At 40.0% G+C, this 21320-nt stretch overlaps 1 protein-coding gene across 5 annotated transcripts; it reads right to left on the reverse strand.

The window, feature by feature from the left end:
- Positions 1 to 2626: 2626 nt before the first annotated feature.
- On the reverse strand, positions 2627 to 15906 carry sec22a (SEC22 homolog A, vesicle trafficking protein). Of its 5 annotated transcripts, none has more exons than XM_066686139.1 (8): positions 13787 to 13894; positions 13361 to 13375; positions 13037 to 13232; positions 10688 to 10851; positions 9755 to 9934; positions 9194 to 9312; positions 8469 to 8534; positions 2627 to 4070 (listed from the first exon to the last, which is right to left on the reverse strand). In XM_066686139.1, exons 1-8 carry the CDS (start codon positions 13788 to 13790, stop codon positions 3870 to 3872), a joined length of 945 nt encoding a protein of 314 aa, XP_066542236.1. In that variant the 5' UTR covers positions 13791 to 13894; the 3' UTR covers positions 2627 to 3869. The 5 variants fall into 5 exon arrangements, with proteins under 5 accessions (XP_066542236.1, XP_066542235.1, XP_066542238.1 ...); XM_066686138.1 differs by lacking the exon at positions 13787 to 13894 and adding an exon at positions 13667 to 13759; XM_066686140.1 differs by having other exon boundaries at positions 2632 to 4070; positions 13888 to 14027.
- Between the last annotated feature and the right edge of the window lie 5414 nt (positions 15907 to 21320).

Consider the following 21320-nt stretch of genomic DNA (forward strand, 5'->3'; position numbering starts at 1 on the left):
TACCAGAATAAAAGTCTCTGTGAATGTAAAATCTGTTTGAGGAGATTATAAATGAGTTATATCCCGTACAGGACAGTAATCTGAGTGGTCCGATGGTGGACCAGCAGTGGCCTACAGTCAGTGGTGTGCCAGCCTTTTTATGACAGTGGACTGAAATGATGCCAACCGTCCCGTAAAATACGGAATTGCCTCGTATTTGGAAACTATGCGTTCCGTTTTGAAGAGGGACGCGGTTTGTTACGTATTACCTTTGAGACTGAAAGGCAGCTCCCTTTTGGCAAGCCGTTTTAACATTAAATCGTGCGACTGGATTTGCATTATAGACATTTGTAATTCAGCCGCGACCCTGAAATGGAGAGGCGGAAAAGATGATGATGATTATGATATTTGTAATTAATTTATGACTAGACACAATTCTAAAATAAGAATCAGATATCTCTAATTATATTTTGACAAGGCGAAATAATTTGAGATGATTACACTTTGACTAGTGTAAATGACGTCAAATTTACCGTTGAGTTCAGTGGAAGCTCCAATTCATTCATTATCTGTATCTGCCAGTCCTTCACAGGGCAACACATACACACTCACGGACACTTTTGAGTCGCCAACGTGTGTTTTTGGACTGTGGGAGGAAACTGGAGCTCCCGGAGGAAACCCACGCGGACACGGGGAGAACACACCAACTCCTCACAGACAGTCACCCGGAGCAGGAATTGAACCCACAACCTCCAGGTCCCTGGAGCTGTGACTGCGACACTACCTGCTGCACCACCGTGCCGCAAGTTACTAAAGTTATCTTAAATTTATTTTAAGATATCTGAAACTAAATTGTAAGTATCTGAAATTTATTTATAAATGAAATTAATGACTAGTATCTTAAATTACTGTTCTTACGAGTCAGATTGTAAATGCAGACATCTTAAATTGTGATTCTGACTACTCAAAATATAATTGTCACTAGTCAAAACACTGTTGCAGATTTCCAGTATTTAAATATACTCAGATGTAAGCTATTTAATGTTAAAACAGCTTGCCATAGCGCTCTCTCTCTCTCTTTCTCTCTCTCTCTCACCGCCAGAGCGAGAGGCAGATTCTACACAGCTCCTCAACAGAGAACACGCTTTTCATTGGTCGTCACATTTATTTAGCCAATCAGGAGTCATAGTTATCTGTCCATCATTCAGTGTGCAGCCAATGGAGTCACAGTCCCTGCTACGACGGTCTGTTTTGCGGCGGTGGTGAGAGCAGCACATCGGAGCTGAAATATGGGTTTCAGCTTTTAGGCTTATGAAAGAACTTTGCTTCTTTGGTTTTGCACTAGAGTGATGAGCTTTTAGTCACTAATCATTACACACTTGCATCAAGTTCAATCTCAGAAAAACTTTTTTTGTGGTTTCATACAGTTGTCTACACACCATGTATCTTTCTTTCCCATATTTTGAAAACACCACCTGCCATTTAGTGTTTAACAAACAAATCGAAAATGAAGTAAAAATGTAAATTATGTAAATGTTTTATTTCCATCTTCCATTCTCTTTTGGAGATAAAAGGCTTAGATTGATAAAATCAAAATAGATTTTTTTTTTTTGTCATCCATCAGCACTGATCTGGTGGCTATATACTTTCCTTACTTTTTAAGTAGACTCCTAATGTAAAAGATCTAAAAGTATTTTAGGAAATAAACACGCCTAAGTTTGAGAGATATATATTTGTATGCATTTACTGCACCACACATTAATGGTGACATTTAGTTATAGTTTTCTTATTCTTTAGAGGAATGGAGGTGGTCAACGTTTTAGAATATCCATCAGTGAATTTATAAACATCAGAAAGAGCACAGCTGTAACCAATTTTTTGTTTTGTACCATTAAACAAGCACAAAGGAAAGGTTAGTTGTGTTAAAAAATTAGTGCACTTTAACACATTGAGAGAAGTCACCATTTCACTGCCCTTAAACACATCAAATAAAAGACTGCTGTACTCTCAGCAGTTTTAAACATTCACCGAGCGCGTCTGTATGAAGTGAATTAGAGTGCAGATACTGTTTTATTCAGCTGTAAATACTCTCCCGTGTGAGGTAAAATAATGGGTCAGAAAGAAAACAAAAAACATAAAAGCTGCACTTTGTGGATGTGGAGACCCCCCCAGTGTAATGTGGTTTGTATTTTGGACTTTTCCCTCATGGAAGAATATCATGACTGCTCAGAATAAAAATAATCAGGTCAATTTTGAGGCAGATTTCCTCCTTTCAAATTTCAGGGCAATTTTAAACAATGGTCTTCCCAGATTCTCCTGTAGTGTGGGTAATCCTCAATCTAATCATCCTCCGGTCTTGTCCCAGTGCAGTCGGGCCGCTGAATGTGTACATGAATCATATCTAAAAACAAATTCAGTATCATGTAGTGTGGGGTGGACTCTGATTCTCTGGAGTGAAACGCAACATTGACATCATCCCTGAAAGACCAGTGAAGGCCGATGTGAACTGAACTCTTTCAGTATGTGTCTGATCAGTGTGTACATAAATTAAAACATGGCACCTAAATCTTGGCCAAAGTTTTTTTTTTTCTGAGCAGAAAGCATTCTGAAAGTGTGTGGAGTTTAATTCTGGTTGTATATAGTGTGGGGCCGTGACGACCAACAATGTTAGACACAAATTCTCACACAGAGCACATCAGTCTGGAGCTTCTTTTAGAGTCTGTTGGTATGATGTTAAGAAGTGGTCTCAAAATCTCTGGGTCACATCCAGACACACACCTCTGACTTCTGTACTTTGACTAACTAAGGCTTTACAGTGTGAGCTTTCCTAATTCTGTCTGTTTGCAGCTTTGAGGCAGACACAAAAAAAGACATATCACATTCTTAGAAAGTGGAACTTGTCTTTACTGAAAGTCTCGCAGATCCAAAAGCAATGTTGAACACCGGTCAGGCATCGTTTCTTTTCCACAATCCAGATGCAGACTAACAGGTACAGAAACAACAGCATCCATTCATTCAACTGTCAGAGTTGCGCTTGCAGAGGCTGAGTGAACGGAGGCAGCGGAGAGCCTCGGGTGGCACACAGTCTATAGATCAGTCCATATATCAGCAGGCCTCTCCTCTGCTGAGAAAAAGAGCTGGAGGAGAGCGGGATTTATCAGCAGCCAGAGAAGCTGCAGGCAGCAGAGGGACTAGTGAGACAGCTGTAGCAGAACAATCATGCTCCTGAGACACACACACACACAGAGAGCACGTCTGCATATGCTTGAAGGGACTGAATGAATGATAGCAGCTTGGAAGAATTTTGAAAAAAAAAAAAAAAAAGACAAGTCTGAGAAACATGTGCATGAATGAATGAATACAATAAAAAAGGACGAGGTGTCAGATGACTGAAAGAGTGGAACTGGTACTTGCATAATTGTTGGCTTTAGCAATCTTATCTAATCACAAATCATTATAAAAAAAATGCAGACACTGCAGTTAACAAAAATATAAATAAATATCTACTATTCAAAGAATCGTAACATCGTATGCAGATCTACGCATTTTCAAATGGTTGTGATGAATTGCTAGAATGACACCCGGAAAAATGCACCTATTTTAGGTTAACAAGAGCAGGCAGCTAATTAGGTGATGACCCCGTAGTCAGACTCTAACACAGCCCCCAAGATATGTCAGAATCAGTGTTGAGTCCTACTGGATAGAGAAGTCCTTCAGTCCTGAACACCTGGTGAAGCTCACATCAGAGTTCAGGGGTTTTGCTCCTAGTCCTGAGGCGTGGTGGAGACTGCAGTAGATGGTGTTGAGGGAGGAAGGCTGGGTGTGTTTATCTGACCTCTGACCAGGAGAACTATATTAGTGTATGTGTGTGGGGGGGTGGGTCTGTGTCTTCAGACGTTATAGTCCGGGGCTTTACCCTGTGGCTGCCTCATGCGGATCTGCAGAGTGATGAAGGCCCCCACTGTCACATGGAACAGGATCTGCCACACGTTGCGCAGTTCATACAGATACATGTTACACAGGCAGATCAAAGCAAAGGCCAGGAAGGATTTGATGTTCCTCCACACAGAGAAGTATGCAAATAAGTAACACTAAAAGAAAGAAACACAAAGACAACAGGATTACTTTGCAAGGTTTACAGATTTTAGCCTTTTGTCAACTAGTAATTACCTTAAATAAGTGATCACATTCTTGTTTGGGGAAGACGTAAAGAGAAAAATATACAGTCGTGTTCAAAATAATAGCAGTCCAATATGACTAACCAGATAATCACTGTTTTTGGTGTAAAATATATTACCACATGAAACAGATCAGGTGCAGTAGATTCTTAGAAAACCAACAGACTCAGCATTCATTGAGTCTGTGCATTTGCATAATTAATTGAAAGGGGTGTGTTCAAAATAATAGCAGCGTGAAGTTCAATTAGTGAGGTCAATCATTCTGTGAGGAAACAGGTGTAAATAAGGTGTCCCTTATTTAAGGGTGAAGGCAGCACATGCTCTACATGCATTTCTCCTTGAAAGCCTGAGAAAATGGGTCGATGGAGACATTGTTCAGAAGAACAGCGAGTTTTGATTAAAAAGTTGATTGGAGAGGGTAAAACTTAAAGAAGTGCAGACAATAATAGGCTGTTCAGCCAAAATGATCTCCAATTCTTTAAAATGGAGAGGAAAACCAGAGAGACGTGGAAGAAAACGGAAGACTACCATTCGAATGGATCGAAGAATAGTCAGAATGGCAAAGACTCAATGATCCAGCTCCAGGATGATCAAAGACAGTCTCGAGTTATCTGTGAGTACTGTGACAGTTAGAAGACACCTGTGTGAAGCTAATCTATTAGCAAGAAGTCCCTGCAAAGTCCCACTGTTAAAAGAAAAAGACATGTACTGAAGCGGATACAATTTGCCAAACACATCAACTGGCCTAAAGAGAAATGGAGAAACATATTGTGGACTGATGAAAGTAAAAATTGTTCTTTTTGGGTCCAAGGGCCACAGACAGTTCGTCAGACGACCCCCAAACTCTGAATTCAAGCCACAGTACACTCTGAAGACAGTGAAGCATGGTGGTACAAGCATCATGATATGGGCATGTTTCTCTTACTATGGTGCTGGGCCTATTTACCGCATACCAGGGATCATGGACCAGTTTGCATATATCAGAATACTTGAACAGGTCATGTTGCCTTACGCTGAAGAGGAAATGCCCTTGAAATGGGTGTTTCAACAAGACAACGACCCTAAACACACTTTTTGTAAACGAGCAAAATCTTGGTTCCAGTCCAACAAAATTGAGGTAATGGAGTGGCCAGCCCAATCCCCGGACCTTAATCTGATAGAAAACGTGTGGGGTGACACCAAAGATGCAGTTTCTGAGGCAAAACCAAGACATGCAAATGAATTGTGGGATGTAGTCAAAGCAACCTGGACTGGAATACCAGTTGACAGGTGCCAGAAGTTGGTTGACTCTATGCAACACAGATGTGAAGCAGTTCTAAAAAAAAAAAAAAAAAAAAAAAAAAAAAAAAAAAAAAAAAAAAAAAAAAAAAAAATTATTCAACTAAATATTAGGTTAGTGATTCACAGGAATGTTACATCCTAAAAAAAAATAATAAAAAAGTACATATTCTGAGTTAGTAAAGACAAATGCAGATACTGGTAATTTGTTGAACAGTCCAATGTTCATTTTTTGGTATTTCCTGTAAAGTAGTTAAAAATTATACACATTTCTCTTCATGTTTTGATTTGGAAAACAGTATGCAATGTTCCCAATGCATGGAAATAAAAACTACTATTAAGATTTTGTGCTTAACTAATGTTTTTAAAACACACTGCTATTATTTTGAACACAACTGCATATATACATATATATACATATACACACATATATATATATAAATAAATAAAATAGTTGGTTGCAGAATGCAGAATTCTTAAGCACCTAAGATAATTATATATATTGTAATGCCTTCTCAGTAAGCATAGGGCTTGTATAAAGTTGTATATAATCTCAGATAATACAAATAAATAATAATATAAAACAAAAAATTAATATAATTTCATTTTCTATAAAGTAGTATGTGTGAGTGAGTTTGAAGAAAAATGTTTTGTTCAGATTTTACTTGATTGCATGAATTTGTTAAATCAGCACACATTATTTAAAATCACTCTTTATTAACAGGTAAAACTGGATCTTGGATGATAATCTGTGTGTGAATGTGTTGGTTTAACTTTTTCCAAATCTTTCCACGTCTGTTTTATTTGAGGTTATTTGATTTTATTCCAGTGTTGGGCATTATTTTGTTTGTTTTTTAGCTAATAAATATTTAGTGCTCATATAAATAGCTTTGTAAATCTCAATCTCTGTTGCCTAAAACTTTTGCACAGTACTGTGTATACACACACTTGCTTCTTCTGAAGTATAAAGGCCAACACATCACTTCCTTTCACACTGCCACTGAACAACTTAACACAACAAAGGAGAATGCAATCTGCCCATATCTGTCAAATCAGCTGACAGACACCCAGGCTTGCTAGGAATAAAATTACAGGCCTCAGATGGACAAGTTCAAAAACCCCAACATTTTAACAGCTCGCTCCTCCCTGTTCTGTTTTTCTGTCATATGAACGTTTAACTGAATTTATGATACATTTTTCCTGCCGTCAAATAAGGCCTGCTGCTACAAATCACACTGTCATTTTTATTGATCCCCGTCAACAAATAGCAAAAAATATCAGGAATAATTGTATGTTTATCTGGAGAGCTTAACAACTGACTGTCCTGTCTGGTCTGATGCTGGAAGAGATTTTCTGAATTGGTCTTTCCCTGCCTGCTCTGCTTCAGACCAAATATGACCATAGGAGGGGACCTGCATTCCTCTACCCACCCTTCAGAGCGAGTCTTAGGTTTTAAGGTATCTGTATGGGCTGATCTGTCTTGCTTTCCTGACCACTGACTGGTGACACTGGGTTTGCTTTGCTTTCACTAGAACTGCTGATTTTTGACCTGCCTCACAATGTACTTTCTTAACACATCTCTTGACATGCATGTGCCATGATGTTATAGACTGAGGTACACTCGCTGTAACGTATTTCTTTAGCCGTACATAGTAGTGTTGTTGTTGTAGTGCGTAAAGTCTGGTTGGAACTGGTGGCACTGAGCACACATTAAAAGTGCCAGGGGAGCTAGATATGGCCTTAGTCACCAGGGAGGTCAAGAGGTCAGTTATTATTTAACCTTAATTAGTATGGACAAAAAGTTATATAGTGCAGTTTCTGCAGTGCTGGGCCCAGAGTAGCAGCAACAAGAGCTCTATTTTCCCTCTCGCAGGTCCTTGAGGCATCACAACGATTTTGAAACTGGAATTTTAAGGTAAAATTACTACTACTAGTGTTCCTTTATCTAATGCTTTGATAAAGTGGTCTAATTTTTTGGGCAGGACACACGCAAGTCTACAAGTGGCTAAACTTAACATTATTCTAGCTGCCTTTTGGCTGACCTTCTGTTAAACAGATATGTACATTCATGTCCACCTACAGGTAGCTTGAAATGACTCCAAGATATGTGGTCACACTGAAAACAAAGGGGTACTATGGGTTTGGTGATGGCCCTGCACTGGACTACAGAAACTACTAACTACTTAACACATCAAGAGGATAGATATTTACATTCCACACCTTTGAAATCTTGACACATTTCCAAGACCACGTACACGGAGGGCTGTATTTGTGCCAGTTTAAATGAACTATAATAAACTTTCACGCAACTGGTTGCCTGACAGGACCTCAGTTAACCAAGAACGGAGAGAGACCTGTTCATGAGGTGGACCCTAGTAGGCATCAATTCTGAAAGCCATTTTTATTTGTTTTTCCACCACTGTTTCATTCCAATTTCATCAGAGTCGATTCTCAACACAGCAGAGCTCTCTCTCTCATCACAACACAAGCATCTCCGGCCTCAAAGGGTGAAGGCCAGCGCAGAGTTTCAATGTAAGTGTAGCCTGTCACCATATCTTTTCAAAGTATCGACCGTGCAGCATTGATGAGACCTCAGTGTCCTCGTAGAACAATGCTACACAATCAATCCTGTCCCAAGCAGCACACTGCAGTGTTGAAGGACAGAGAGACTGCCACAATCCTTATCAGCCAATGAGAATATGACCAGTTGCATCTTGAGAAGCCCTTGGGCTCTCAGCACAAACATGAACTCCACCTGCAGACTGCAGCTTACCACTGTAGGCTGCTATAGTTCTGCTATACGTCCTCTAAGACGATGTCTAGACTTTAAGAATATCGAATGCAGTCCAAGGAAACAAAAAAAAAAAACTTATGACATGACGTGTATGAGTTGAGGCCTGATATATCACTCATGTTCTAGTCTTTTCCCTAAGAGTGAGTAAAAGCAGCTTTCTCTCCTCTACACTGATGGAAATGGAGGCTGACAGGCAGGCAGTAAGTCACTTGAGTGCCTGATGGAGGGCTCTCTCTTACCTGATAAAGACAGGCCGCCGTGCCCAGGAAAAAGGCAATTACGTAATTAAAGTCTTCGTCCTCGTTCTGCGGATGGAGCAGAAAAACAGGAGTCAGGGTGCCGCATTAAGGAATTATGCTGTATGGACAAATTGCAGCAGGAAATCCTGTGCTAAATGGTTAGATGCATTAAGCTGCTGTAGATGGCTGGAAGTGCAGAAGAGCTTGGATCATCAACTGCAATGCGCAACTGTTTTACATAGCTAAAAGGACCCTTGCTTATATCTCATGTACTTCAGCTGTTATTCCACTGTAGTTATGTATTAGGTATAAAAGCATAAATACAGTATTGAAAACTTATACAACAGTGTGCTGAAATTATTAAAACTGTATATGCCCCCCAGTCTTTCTCAAGGGTCTCTCATTTGCTGCGTCTCGTGGAAACCACCGTCACCGATCAAAGCTAAGCATCTGGAAGCATCCTATCAGAGTACAGCAAGAAGAAATAGGGAGGGGCTTGTGCTTTGTGCGCGCTCTTCCTGAAATCCCAGTGCTTTGAGTGTGATGTTGATTTAAAAGTTAATAAATAAATAAATAGATTTTTGTTCTGCAAAATCTGGTGTTATATCAAACCTCATAAAATGAGCATTGTTAGACCCCTCACTAATCCCACTACTATACATTTCCCAATATAAGGGGCCTAAAACTAAATAAACCTCAAGTGTGTGCTTAAACACAACGTTTACCTGTAATATGCTCTCAATGGCATGAACTCCCCGCAGCAAATTGAGCGCACCGCACAAAACACTTAGGACACATGCCACAATCCCTGACAAGGTGACAGGCTCCAGCATTTGATTAGGAGCTGCAGAGTCAAAACAAATAGAGCAAATCAAGAAGAACGCTCCCCTGAAATGACATGATGACACATTTCCAGACAATAATCAGACTGAATGAGCCTCTTTCAGAGCGACGGAAGCTATTTTGACAGTGAGCACATAATGTCTTGGAAAGAAAATATTGAGCAGAGGAATGTTTTTGCTTTAGAGAGTTTACAGATAACATTTAAATATTAATGTTATGCATGTTTTAAATGATAACATTCACACAAAACAAAACAATTTCTCAATTATGTGTAGCTAATAATGGTACAATAAGACATTCAGTCATTTCAGATCGCTCGAAATAGTCAGCAGATTAAAGAGAAGAAAGTATAAAATCCACCAGGGTGAATAATGACTAAAGGCAAGAACCAGTTAACCATGACTCCATGCATCTTAGAATTTTCAGTGAGAATGGTTCAATACCTATGCCTTTATATTTGGATGTGGTGTTGTGGGAGAAGCCATTGATTGAGCTCAGGTCTTCAGGAGAGAGCTGGTATGGAGGCCGCAGCTTGAATTCCATCTGCATATCAGCCAGATCGATCTTAGTAGAAAGAGAGCGTGGGCTGTTGTAGCGCTGTTTAGTCTTCTGAATGAAGTTGTCTATCAGAAAGGATGTTGAATACAAATAAGTCCAGGCAAAGAAATGACAGCAATTACATCTTACACTGATCATGAAAAAGTTTTTGAATTTACACGGAATTTAATTACGTTTTCTACCTTCATCCAAATTTTACATAGTGTAGTTTCTGCAGTGATGAGGCTGATGTAACAACAACAGAAGCCCTATTCTGTCTATTATAGGTTAGTTAAACACCACAATGGTTTTAAGGTAAAAATACCACCTAGTGTTCCTATAAACTGAATTCAGGAAGAGTAAGTTTTTAAATACATTTCTGACTAAGTTCCATCCAGCCTCACAAGAAACAAAATTAGTCTGCTCTACACTGCGGCCCTGCAGACATTGGCAACCCTAGCCACAACCATCCATGCCCTCATGTCCACTAGAGCCCAAGTGGGTGGAATGCCTGGCCTAGTTCTTTTCTCCATTTTAGCTAGTGTGATGTTAGCCACCTAGAGGGAGTATACTGCAGAGAATACTGAGCAACTGCTTTTATTTCAATGGTGGCACTGAAGTGATGGGCTTTTCATTCATATTACACTGGAGTGATGTCTGTAAAAAACAGCGTAAAGTCAGCACACAAACTCCTTCTGAGGAGGACAGACTATGGTGCTATTTTGGTGAGCAGCAGGAGAGCAAAAAAAGAGCTGTAGGTTGCCAACTTCTGCCTTAGAAAAACAGTGAGAATAGGCAACAATCTCCACTGGGCCGAAAAGAACTAAACATTTACTCACCAAACTCGATGAAGGAGTATGGCCTGACGGCACTGGTAACGCGTTTGCTGTCATATGTGCCGAGGAACTCGTTCTGCAACTCATCCAGGAAACAAAACGCCAAGACATTGGGGTAGTTTTCTGTGCACACCATTAAGTAGCCTATTCCCAGGGAACTTGTGAAACTGAGGAGTGAAAACAAGAGGCGTTATTCTCCCAACAATGCTGGAACTACACCCACCTGAAATCCTCCTTTCCATCTCCTACTTTTCAAACTGAGTGTGAAGGTTCAGTACCACTCACTCGTCATTTGTATCTGCAAAGTTGCTCTTCAGTCAGTGTTCAGCTGCCATTGTCTCATTATCACAATGAATGAGAGACATTTATCAACGTCAAAAATACCTTAACAAAGATTCCCAGCAGCATTAAATAAGCAGAGTTCCTATTCGCACTTCTCAGAAACACACCTCTCCATACCAATCTATTCATCAATTACTCACGCTGCTACAATTACTTTCCTTTTAAGCGTAGGCAGCTTGACAGCCTCACAGGAAACGGGGTAGTATTTGTCACTGCATCTCTGCATTAAGGTCTCCTCTGAGAGATGAAACAATTCCATGACTCACACCCTTGAAGGAGGGGAAGCGGGGAGTCGACTCGTTTGCTGCTGCTTATGAAGTTTGGGGTGATGAATAACAGCCGCTTGGAGTGCCAGTCTTCAAAACGGCTGCCCTCAAGGCCCTCAGAGGAGTCATACATCTGTGTTAGCCTCCGCTGAAAGAGGACTTTAAATCTTGCATTGAATTAGCTGCCAATTTAAATGATGCGCCACCACACTGCCTTCCTCCATTTCAAGCTCCTGTTCATTTTGACTGAGCTACTTTTGTATCCAGACACAGGCCGGATGTCACAGGGGAACATCTTAACATCTTATTGCTCTTCATTAAGGCCACTTATAAACACAGATATAAAGGGCCTTGTTACATTGCAGGAGTGACGCAAACATCAAACGATAAACTATTGAAAACAGGAACCTGCATGAAAGCGTTAATAACCTGTAGCTCATAACGTCTATGGGGACATTCCAAAACACATTTAGAGATTTAGAATTCATACAGAAGCCAGAGTCAGATATCCCCTTTTCTTTCATTTCCAAAGGGGATATATTACGAAAAAAATGAATTAATTTTTCAGTGCGTATGCACATTAATTTGGGGATCTGGAGCTCCTACCAACCTAAAACCGTGTGAAATTAAACAACCTAGTCTTTTTTGTGGGCTGCCCAAGTCTGAAAGCATGGAATAAAATGAGTTGTTCTGATTTTGTGCTGGGTTTTACATAAACAACAGGCACTTCAAAGTTGTCCCGTCTCCTTGTCTGAGTCTTTCCAATTACAGCACTGGACTCATGTGTATGTGAGAGTGCAAAAATGAGGTTAAACAAAGTAAACCTAACACAACGAGTGCAGAAAAATTAGCATTGATTTAATATGGCGAATATAAGTACAGAGAAAGAAGAAAACCGAGTGTGAACAGTTAAAATCCAGTTGCTGCTCCTCACTCCTGGGCTCTCACACTGAACTGAGCTGTAGCTAATTAACATTTGGAGAAACAAGTACTGAAACCAGTCGTTCTACAGAGGGCTGTTTATAAAGGGGGAGAACAGTGCTGTGTTGTTTGATCACTTGTGGAATTTTAATAAAAGTGTGTAACAGATATTTCATTAAGACCCCAGAACTGTGTTAACGTATGGAGAAGAATATTTCACTAAAACCTCAACTACATACAACGCAATTTATCTGCATTTACTGTGCCCATCATTTGCCTTCTTCAAAGCTTCAGGTTTTTTATCTGCTTCTCAAAATCCAAGTAATAACAGTTTATTTTTTCCTGTCTCTCACAGATGAAAGCTTTAGGAACTGTTCAACTGCTGATGACAGGTTTGGTGGCCTATCAGGTCTTGCTTGAGCCCCATTTCCTCTGCACATTTTAATCTGTTCTGAAACATGTTTTGAAAATGACTTAATGGCTGATTTGACTTAAAATTAAGATCACGAAGAGTGGTCCCTTACACAGTGAGGTTCTTAATCAGCATTTTAGTTTCCCTGAACACTTCAGTGGAAATAAATGTGCTAACGATTTCCTGTGCAAGAGACAACACAGATAGTTCCAGGGGACCTGTGTCTGTCTATCCAACACTATTGACAACTTAGTTTCACGGTCAAGTTCCTGAAGTAAATGCCAAATAATATTCACTGGAACAGAGCTCAATAACAAAAACTAGAAAATCATTAAGCATTTGAAATATAAAGGCTTCTAAAGGCTTGTGGTGTGTTTGACTGCTCACACACAGCACTTTTATAACACTTACTTGATATTGTATTGGCCAGTCTTGAGAAAGCAGCGATCAGGGAAGTGGCCGAGTTTCTTGGAAAGGCCCTTGAGATGCTTCTTGGTCTCCTGCAGCCCTTTGTCTTGCTCGTAGTCGGTGGAGGCAGAGAGAGGAAGGCCATCCCTCACCCGCACCACCGAGGCAAACAGGACCATAGACATCTTACAGGAAAAACCTGAGAGTGTGGGAGAGCAAGTTGTGAGCACTAAATATTTGCCCTTAGAGCATAAAAAATACTTTATGACAGGGCTTTACATTTTATAATTTGCTATTAAATATTCTAGCAAAAAAAAAGCAACATACCTTCCATTCTGTCAACTACACGAACAGGTGAAATCAATCATTATTAATCAATAAGAGAGGAAAATGGGAAAAATGTTCACTCAAGACAAAATATTGAGCCATTCTCACATTAAGATGTTAATAATAGATCAGAGTTATGCTTTGGGTGAATACAAACTACAAATTTTAATCTGCTGAACACACGCTAAAAAACAATCTGTAAATTCTAGTCACTTTCACATGTTCTTCTGTCAAAACTGAACCTACATCCAACAGTTTGCTCTCATTTACACAAAACCAACATATTATTCAACATCCTAACAGCACCTGCACCATGTAGAGACGATAAGAACACAGCTGATAAAATGCTCATTATGTTCACAATTATATTTATGGAATTTGACCGACACGGTAATCAAAAGCAACTTATACTTTTAACCACATTACACATGGAACTGAGGATACAGTGTGATGTCCCTGCTCAAGCAGTAAACTGAACCATAGCTTGACATGTACAGGGCAAGTGCTATCAACTAAGCTTTACCAACCACTACACTTTGTGAATCCAGGACAGCAACTGTAACAGAAAGTCTAGAGCAGGGGTGTCAAACCAAATCCATGGAGGGCCGCGTGAGTTCAGGTGTTCTTTTCAACCACGTAAAAGCCCCACACTACTGAAAGTCAAGATCTATTGATTAGATCCAATGATTAAAAACAGGTGGAATGAGGTGTGGCTTCTGAGTGGTTGGAAAGAAAACCTGCACCCACACGGCTCTCCGTGGATCTGGTTTGACACCCCTGGTCTAGAGTCTAAGTTTCCAAACATTGACCAGTAACAACAGCTAGTCAATCAGAAAAATCTCAAACCAGGTTTTACTGCAACCTCTTTTCTGCCCGTTTTAGCATTTTCTCTGCTCTGGAAATCACCAGATGTGATCAATCAGATTATTAACATACCTTAATTGGTGTGACATGGATATACTACAGCAGAGAAATTCCTGAAATGTGCCAGAGAGTAGGCCTATGGTTGGGAGCCTCTGATGAGTGTGATACATGTATGTTCACCGGGCACCAGGGCAGGTCTTTGTATATTTGAGGATTACAAATAAAAAGAGAATTAAAGACCCCCTGCAGTGAGCATCAATGTGTTCTTTGACCTCGTTAACATGTTCATGTGGACTTTACCACAAATTGTGTCATGAATGAAACAAGCAATCAAGGCCATAGCTTAGTGTTGCTGCTTTAAAACTGCAATGTTCCAAACACAGACTAAGATGGGCAAGTTCAGACAGCTAAAATTATATATGTCATAAATCTAAAAAAACAATCCAGTCAACATGTGGGGTGAGGCATTTGAACAGCAGTGGGGTAGTGGAGTTTTGGGTGGAAAAACGATGGGAAACTGAATATTTACAGATTTGCTTGAAGGATGAAGATGTAGAGACACTGTGGGATATTTTTACTTGGCAATAACTTCTAAGTCGGTTTGGAAAGAGTGGGGTATTTAGAGGGTTAAAGGATATCGGGAGGGGTTTATTTAGAGTAAATGCAGGTGAATGAGGTCAGTACCGAGGACAGCACCTCCGGTTAATCTCGCGACACCTGCGGCTCTCGCGGAGTTAATGTTAGCTAAGCGGCTAACGCGCTGTTTACCTATATTCATTCACATTTCTCTCTCTTTTACCTAAGGCACGTAGCGCAGTTATTAAAAAATACCAAGCCCATTCGCTACATATCACACGTAGGAAAGTTCCCATGTCAGACTAACTTAACACATACTTTACATCACAAACACAACGCCGCAGAGTCAGCATCACAGAAAGTATTTAGCAGTGTAGCTAGCTAACTCTTGAGTTTGTGAAACTCTAAGTCTCGAGTCGACAGTGTTTATTTATTCTTAAGCGTTTTAGGTTTGTTTTAACCAAGAGTACAGAATGTGACAACGCCGTACACTCCTAAAGACTAGGCTAAAGTTAGCTAGCTTTCCAGCTTCACATTCTTGAATTAATATTCCGTTCCGCCGTAAATCATAGCTTGTGCGCTGAAACACAGCTTTAACCGCTGCAATATTTAAGGTGGAACGGGATTTTTAAAACGGAGAATAAGATACAGACAGTGCACTAAGCTCTAGCATATCGCCTAAATCAGCTACGGTACGGGCTAACATCTAATTAGCATTCTAGCACCTGGCAACATCTGTCCACAGCGGTCCGACAAAACACACCGTTTCTCAGTCACGGAAACCTCTAATTTCCTAAATATCTCCTCGGATCTGAAGCGGCTCATATCACGAGTCTGTAGCCTTGTCGGGTTCAGTGCCGCAGACAGTGTGGGAGTGTTGTTTTAATCACAGGAGAGGCCTGTGTCTGATTAGAGCAAAGGAGAAGAGTCTGATCCACGCAGTTGAGACACAGCAAGTCGCTGACCTGAGCTCAGGCATGTCCTTCACAAACTGGACTCAGTGATTCCCTCCAGCTCCAGAGAGAAGCGTCCTGTTCTTCATGTTGTGTTTATCTGCACCGCGGAGAGAGGATGGAGCCATTCAGGAGCGCTGACGTGGCTGGGTGAGGTGCATTATGGGTAAGAGCATTGCTACACACATCTGTATGACATTCAGCAGCATGTAGCGAGGATGCAGTTTGGGACATCAGGACACGGCACAGTGTGGTAATAATCGTATTTTCGTTTTATTGGCCCTGAGGGTAATAACTTTTAATTAAAATAATATTTAAATTACTTTGGTAATTTCACAAAGTCTATTAAAATATATATTTTAATTGTTTCCTCCACACACTTTTCCACAAAGCAAAAATACAGAATGTCTGAAACGAGCCTTGAGCACCTGTTAGTATGGTAATATTTTTCCTTTTGTGTGTAAAACCTGTGTATGTAACATTAAGTGTTTATCATCTTTAGTGTTCTGTTCTATGCAGCTCAATATGGAGGCTGCATTTAGTGCAAAGGAGGAACAAGCCCTGGACAGGACGCCAGTCCACTGAAAGGCATGACCCTCACGCACTGTTTAAATAAATCAACTTTATGTTTGAAAAGACGACACAATTGAGCACATGGAAAGGTTTACAAGAGTTGATCAAAGTGCTTTTTTATGATGAAGAATTTAGGAACAGAAATAACTTAAAATCAATTCTGTATTTAATACACAATGAGTATTCTCATTTCGCTACCATTTTACACAGCCAGTGCACCTATCAACAAGAGTTCTTGGACTGTGGGAAAAAACTGGAGCAGCCGGAAGAAACAAATGCAGGCAGAGAGAGAATTTCAGTTTCATTTTTTTCAAAATCAGTAAAGCAAAACATGCTCCGGGTGAGAGGAAGAAATCTTGAGAGGAATCAAAATTTAAAAATGGTAAACTCCTCCTCTGGTCGACACCGGAGAGCGAAAACAGAACAGATGTGATAAAAAATATGAAGAGACATGGTTAATGTGAAAGCAAGACATCAGTTGTGAATGAGTCCAGGACACACGTTCTGTGTTACTGGAGGTGGGAGGGGGGCAGGTTAAATTCCATTTGTGTCCCATGTCAACAATCAAACCCAGGACCCCATGATTCAGGAGACTCTTGTGGCCAAGACACTACCCCCCAGCAATGCTTTTTACATATATATTTTATATATTTATTGTTTTATATTAAATGTATTAATCCTGAAATAGATTGTTGGTTGAAATGCATGAGGGGCCGGGTGACTGTCTGTGAGGAGTTGGTGTGTTCTCCCTGTGTCTGCGTGGGTTTCCTCCCACAGTCCAAAAACACACGTTGGTAGGTGGATTGGCGACTCAAAAGTGTCCGTAGGTGTGAGTGTGAGTGAATGTGTGTGTGTGTGTGTTGCCCTGTGAAGGACTGGTGCCCCCTCCAGGGCCTTGCGCCCAATGATTCCAGGTAGGCTCTGGACCCACCGCGACCCTGAACTGGATAAGCGGTTACAGATAATGAATGAATGAATGAATGCATGAGGGGCTTGAATATAGAATTTTGATACAAATCAAGTGAAGTGAATACATAATGATTTTCGTTTTGATGAAGCTTCACAATGAAGATCAGATTCCTTTGTGTCCTCTTTTCCTACAAACATACCTGTGGTATTTGTAACGAAACAGACTTTTATCTGAGCTGACTATAATACCTGGTTCCTACAGAATGTTCAGTGAAACATATCAAACTTCAGACACTTCATTTGTGGTTTGTTGAATGCAGGAGGTTTTTTCAAGAATGTGTCTCAATTTACTGGAACAAAGGTGGTGTCTGTAGTGTTAGAGATTAGTTGAGCACTGGAAGTAAATAAATCTTCTGTAATGGCCTTGTAGTTTTATATTTACTTTCAAATTGGAAGAATCTTTGTAGGAAAAAAGAAACAAACCTCACGATTTTTCTTACATGCTTAACAGTGTGTTGGCGCTCAAAACATGGAATATTCATAATACACGGATGCCCGCACTCAGCAAAGAATCAGCAAGAGATTATAGTTGTTTTAATCTATTAATTTTACAGGTGATCTTTTTCCAGCCAAATCCTTCTTAGCGCTTTATAACTTCATAATTATTGTCCTAATAGTGCAGATGGGATTTTCAGGGGTGAAGCTCCTTTTTTGGCTGCTTTTATCAGGAACCCATCTTCTTTGATAGGTTTTCTCAGAATAGACGGTGATGTGGAGCAGCATCGTTATCATTTAGTACATTATCAGTGCATTAACTTACTCAGTGATATCCATTTTCTCTATAACAAACTGTTTCTTAAGGTAGCAGGTAAACTTTCAAATGCAAATTAAATTACTGAAGAGAATTTAACCCTGTCTTAAAGTACGGTTAATGGGAATAATTTTTATATTGAAGTTGCAGTTTAAAAGACTGCAGTTTTCAAAACGCTAATTATAATTTTAAAAGAGAAAAATCAGACGAATCTGAAAAATGTGCTTTTCTACATGACAACATCCACAACTAAACTAAATTAATCTAACCTAAAATAAACTAAACTAAACTGAACTAACCTAATATAGTCTAATCTAAGATAAACTAAATTAATCTAATTTAATATTAACTAAATCAAATTAAGCCCCCTCCAGGCGGTGTGTTCCTGCCTTGCGCCCAATGATTCCAGGTAGGCTCTGGACCCACCGCTACCCTGAACTGGATAAGCGGTTACAGAAAATGAATGAATGAATGAATGAATCAAATTAATTTAGACTAAACTAAGGTAAGTGAAACTAAACTAATGTAATCTGGACTAAATTAAACTAAGATGAACTAAACTACTTATATTTAGCATTCAATATTAAAGCCAAATCTTATTTGACATAAAAAATTATGCCTAGACGACAATTTATAGAAAATAATTGCAGTTGAAATTGCAGTGGCAATACTGATCAGAAAAATCACAATTATAATATTTCCACAAATCGTTCATCTCCATTGTACGCTCTTGTTGCATTATTTCCCAAGCGTGTTTCAACATACTTCTTCTTTCGTCTGCTCCCTCCCGTCAGGGGTTGCCCTAGCGGATCAACCACAATCCGCAACATCAATTTGGCAAAGTTTTTACGCGGGATGCCCTTCCTGACACAACCCTCCCTGTTTAACCGGGCTTTGGGACTGGCACTGCAATGCGGTGCATTCCAGTGGCTAGGTACACACACTCACACCTATGGACATTCCGCAGAGTCGCCAATCCACCTACCAATGTGTTTTTTGACAATGGGAGGAAACCAGAGAACACCCGGAGGAAACCCACGCAGACAAAGGGAGAACACACCACAGACAATCACCTACCAACTTGAACCCACAACCTCCAGGTCACTGTAGCTGTGTGACAGTGACACTACCTGCCACCGTGCCGCCCCAAGCGTGTTTCTACATAAATAATTTTAAATTGGAGTGGATTTTTCAAAGATTGCACTATATCCTTAAGCTTGCGAAAGAAGGAAAGTCAAAGTGCTGTAAAAAGACTAAAAACAGTTCGACATATATTGCGATTGTCAGTACAATTTATAACCACTTCTGCATTCGAGGGCAGACGGATTAAACCGAACATCTTCCTGCTCTTGGAACAGTATGTCTAATGCCTTTCAGCTCACAGCACTGTGACAGACTGATGCATACATGGCAGCATTTAAATTTGGAACAAGTACGTCTGGTGTTCACATGCAGGGCAGTTAAAGAAGGGTAAACAGAAGCAATGCATATGGGGCATTGAGGCAACAGAAATTAAGACAAGTATAGCACAGGACAGAGATATATCCAAGCACTTTCACTGCAAAACTCCGATCTGAGAGGAAAAGGAGTTTGTATGGACTGTTTGTCAAGAAGTGTACATTATTTTGACTGTTGCCTGCAAGATGCTGTTGGCTGGATATTTTTGAAACGAGGTAGTTATTAGGGCTGGGCCATATTGTATCGTTCCTGATATTATAATCATTTTTCAGCATTATTTTAAAATGATTAAAAAATCTATATCATGATAACCGTGATATTCTGACTTGTTTATTTAATGACATCATTTAGTTACAGATAATATAGCATACATTCATTACATGACACATTTAGGCACAGTGAAGCATGGTAGAAAGTGGCTCTGAGGTGGAGGAATTCAGCCATGTGGAGGAGGTTTGGTTACAAATATCAGATGTACAATAAACCATAGTGTTATATGAAATTATAAGAAATGAATGGTTGTGTGGTAGATTTATATGCTACATTTTTTTAAAACTAAAAAATCTAAATCTTAGAAAGTTACTCTTGTTTACAAACTAAGCAAATGCTTACAGATTTTTTGTTACTCCGTCTGAATGTTTGAAACTTACATTTGTAGTAAAATAAAACTTTTATACATTCTTTCAGTATCTGTAACCACTTCAGGGTTAATCCAGGTCAGGGTCGCCTACCTGGAATCATTGGGCGCAAGGCAGGAACACACCCTGGAGGGGGGACCAGTCCTTCACAGGGCAACACAGACACACTCACACCTATGAACACTTTTGAGTCACCAATCCATCTACCAACGTGTGTTTTTGGACTGTGGGAGGAAACCGGAGCACCCAGAGGAAACCCACGCGGACACAGGGAGAGCACACCACACTCTTCACAGACAGTCACCCGGAGCGGGAATCGAACCCACAACCTCCAGGCCCCTGGAGCTGTGTGACTGCGACACTACCTGCTGCGCATTAGTGTGTTCTTTTCTTTTCCTCTTAAAACATAGAAGCCAAGTACAATTTTGGAACTTTTATTTTAGTTTGCAAGTTAAAAGTGAGCAAGTCTGTTCTACTGTAGAATTTGTTGCCATTGTCACATTGGTTGTCATAATAATGTTGTAGATGTGAGTATCCCGAGGGTGGGAAAATGAGAAAATTCTGTCCACAGTTGTTGAAAACTCAAATAAACAAAGACACATCAACGCTGATCTGATGAGTAAAACTGTGTTGCATACTGTCGCTGTCCAACGAACAACATGTATCTCCAGAATAGTAACTTAATAGGAGAAGTAAAACCTTCTTAAGTTTATTCCAAGTAATTCTAGAGCATTTCTATTGGTCCATAAATCACAAAATTGGCAGAAAATGTGAAATACAGCTGCAGTTTTCAAATTATGTAGTAAACTAAAAACTAGATTTAAAACTATCCACTTTTGTGTCTGGACTGCAGAGTATCTGTCCTGCACACATTGGTTTAGCTGAAAAATCACACTTAAACTTTCTGTCGGTCTCAAAGACAGTATAAAGGGCAACTTGCTGCTGGTACATTTATCCATTTGTAAATATCCAAAAGTCGTTCAAAAGCTGCTGTTGAAAACGAAACTGTAATTGAAGGGCCTGTCGGGTCACATAATCATTCAGTCTGCTGGATTGTCCTGTGTTCATTTTTGTTCCGTCAGACAGCCCTGTCTGGTCACGCAGTCATTCAGTCTGCTGGATTAAGACAGCTCCTCACATCTTGGAGTTTGAGGTCATAGAGATGGGACTCATTTTTC

This window comes from Hoplias malabaricus, chromosome 12 (assembly GCF_029633855.1).
Source record: "Hoplias malabaricus isolate fHopMal1 chromosome 12, fHopMal1.hap1, whole genome shotgun sequence".
NCBI classification, from domain to species: Eukaryota; Metazoa; Chordata; class Actinopteri; order Characiformes; family Erythrinidae; genus Hoplias; species Hoplias malabaricus.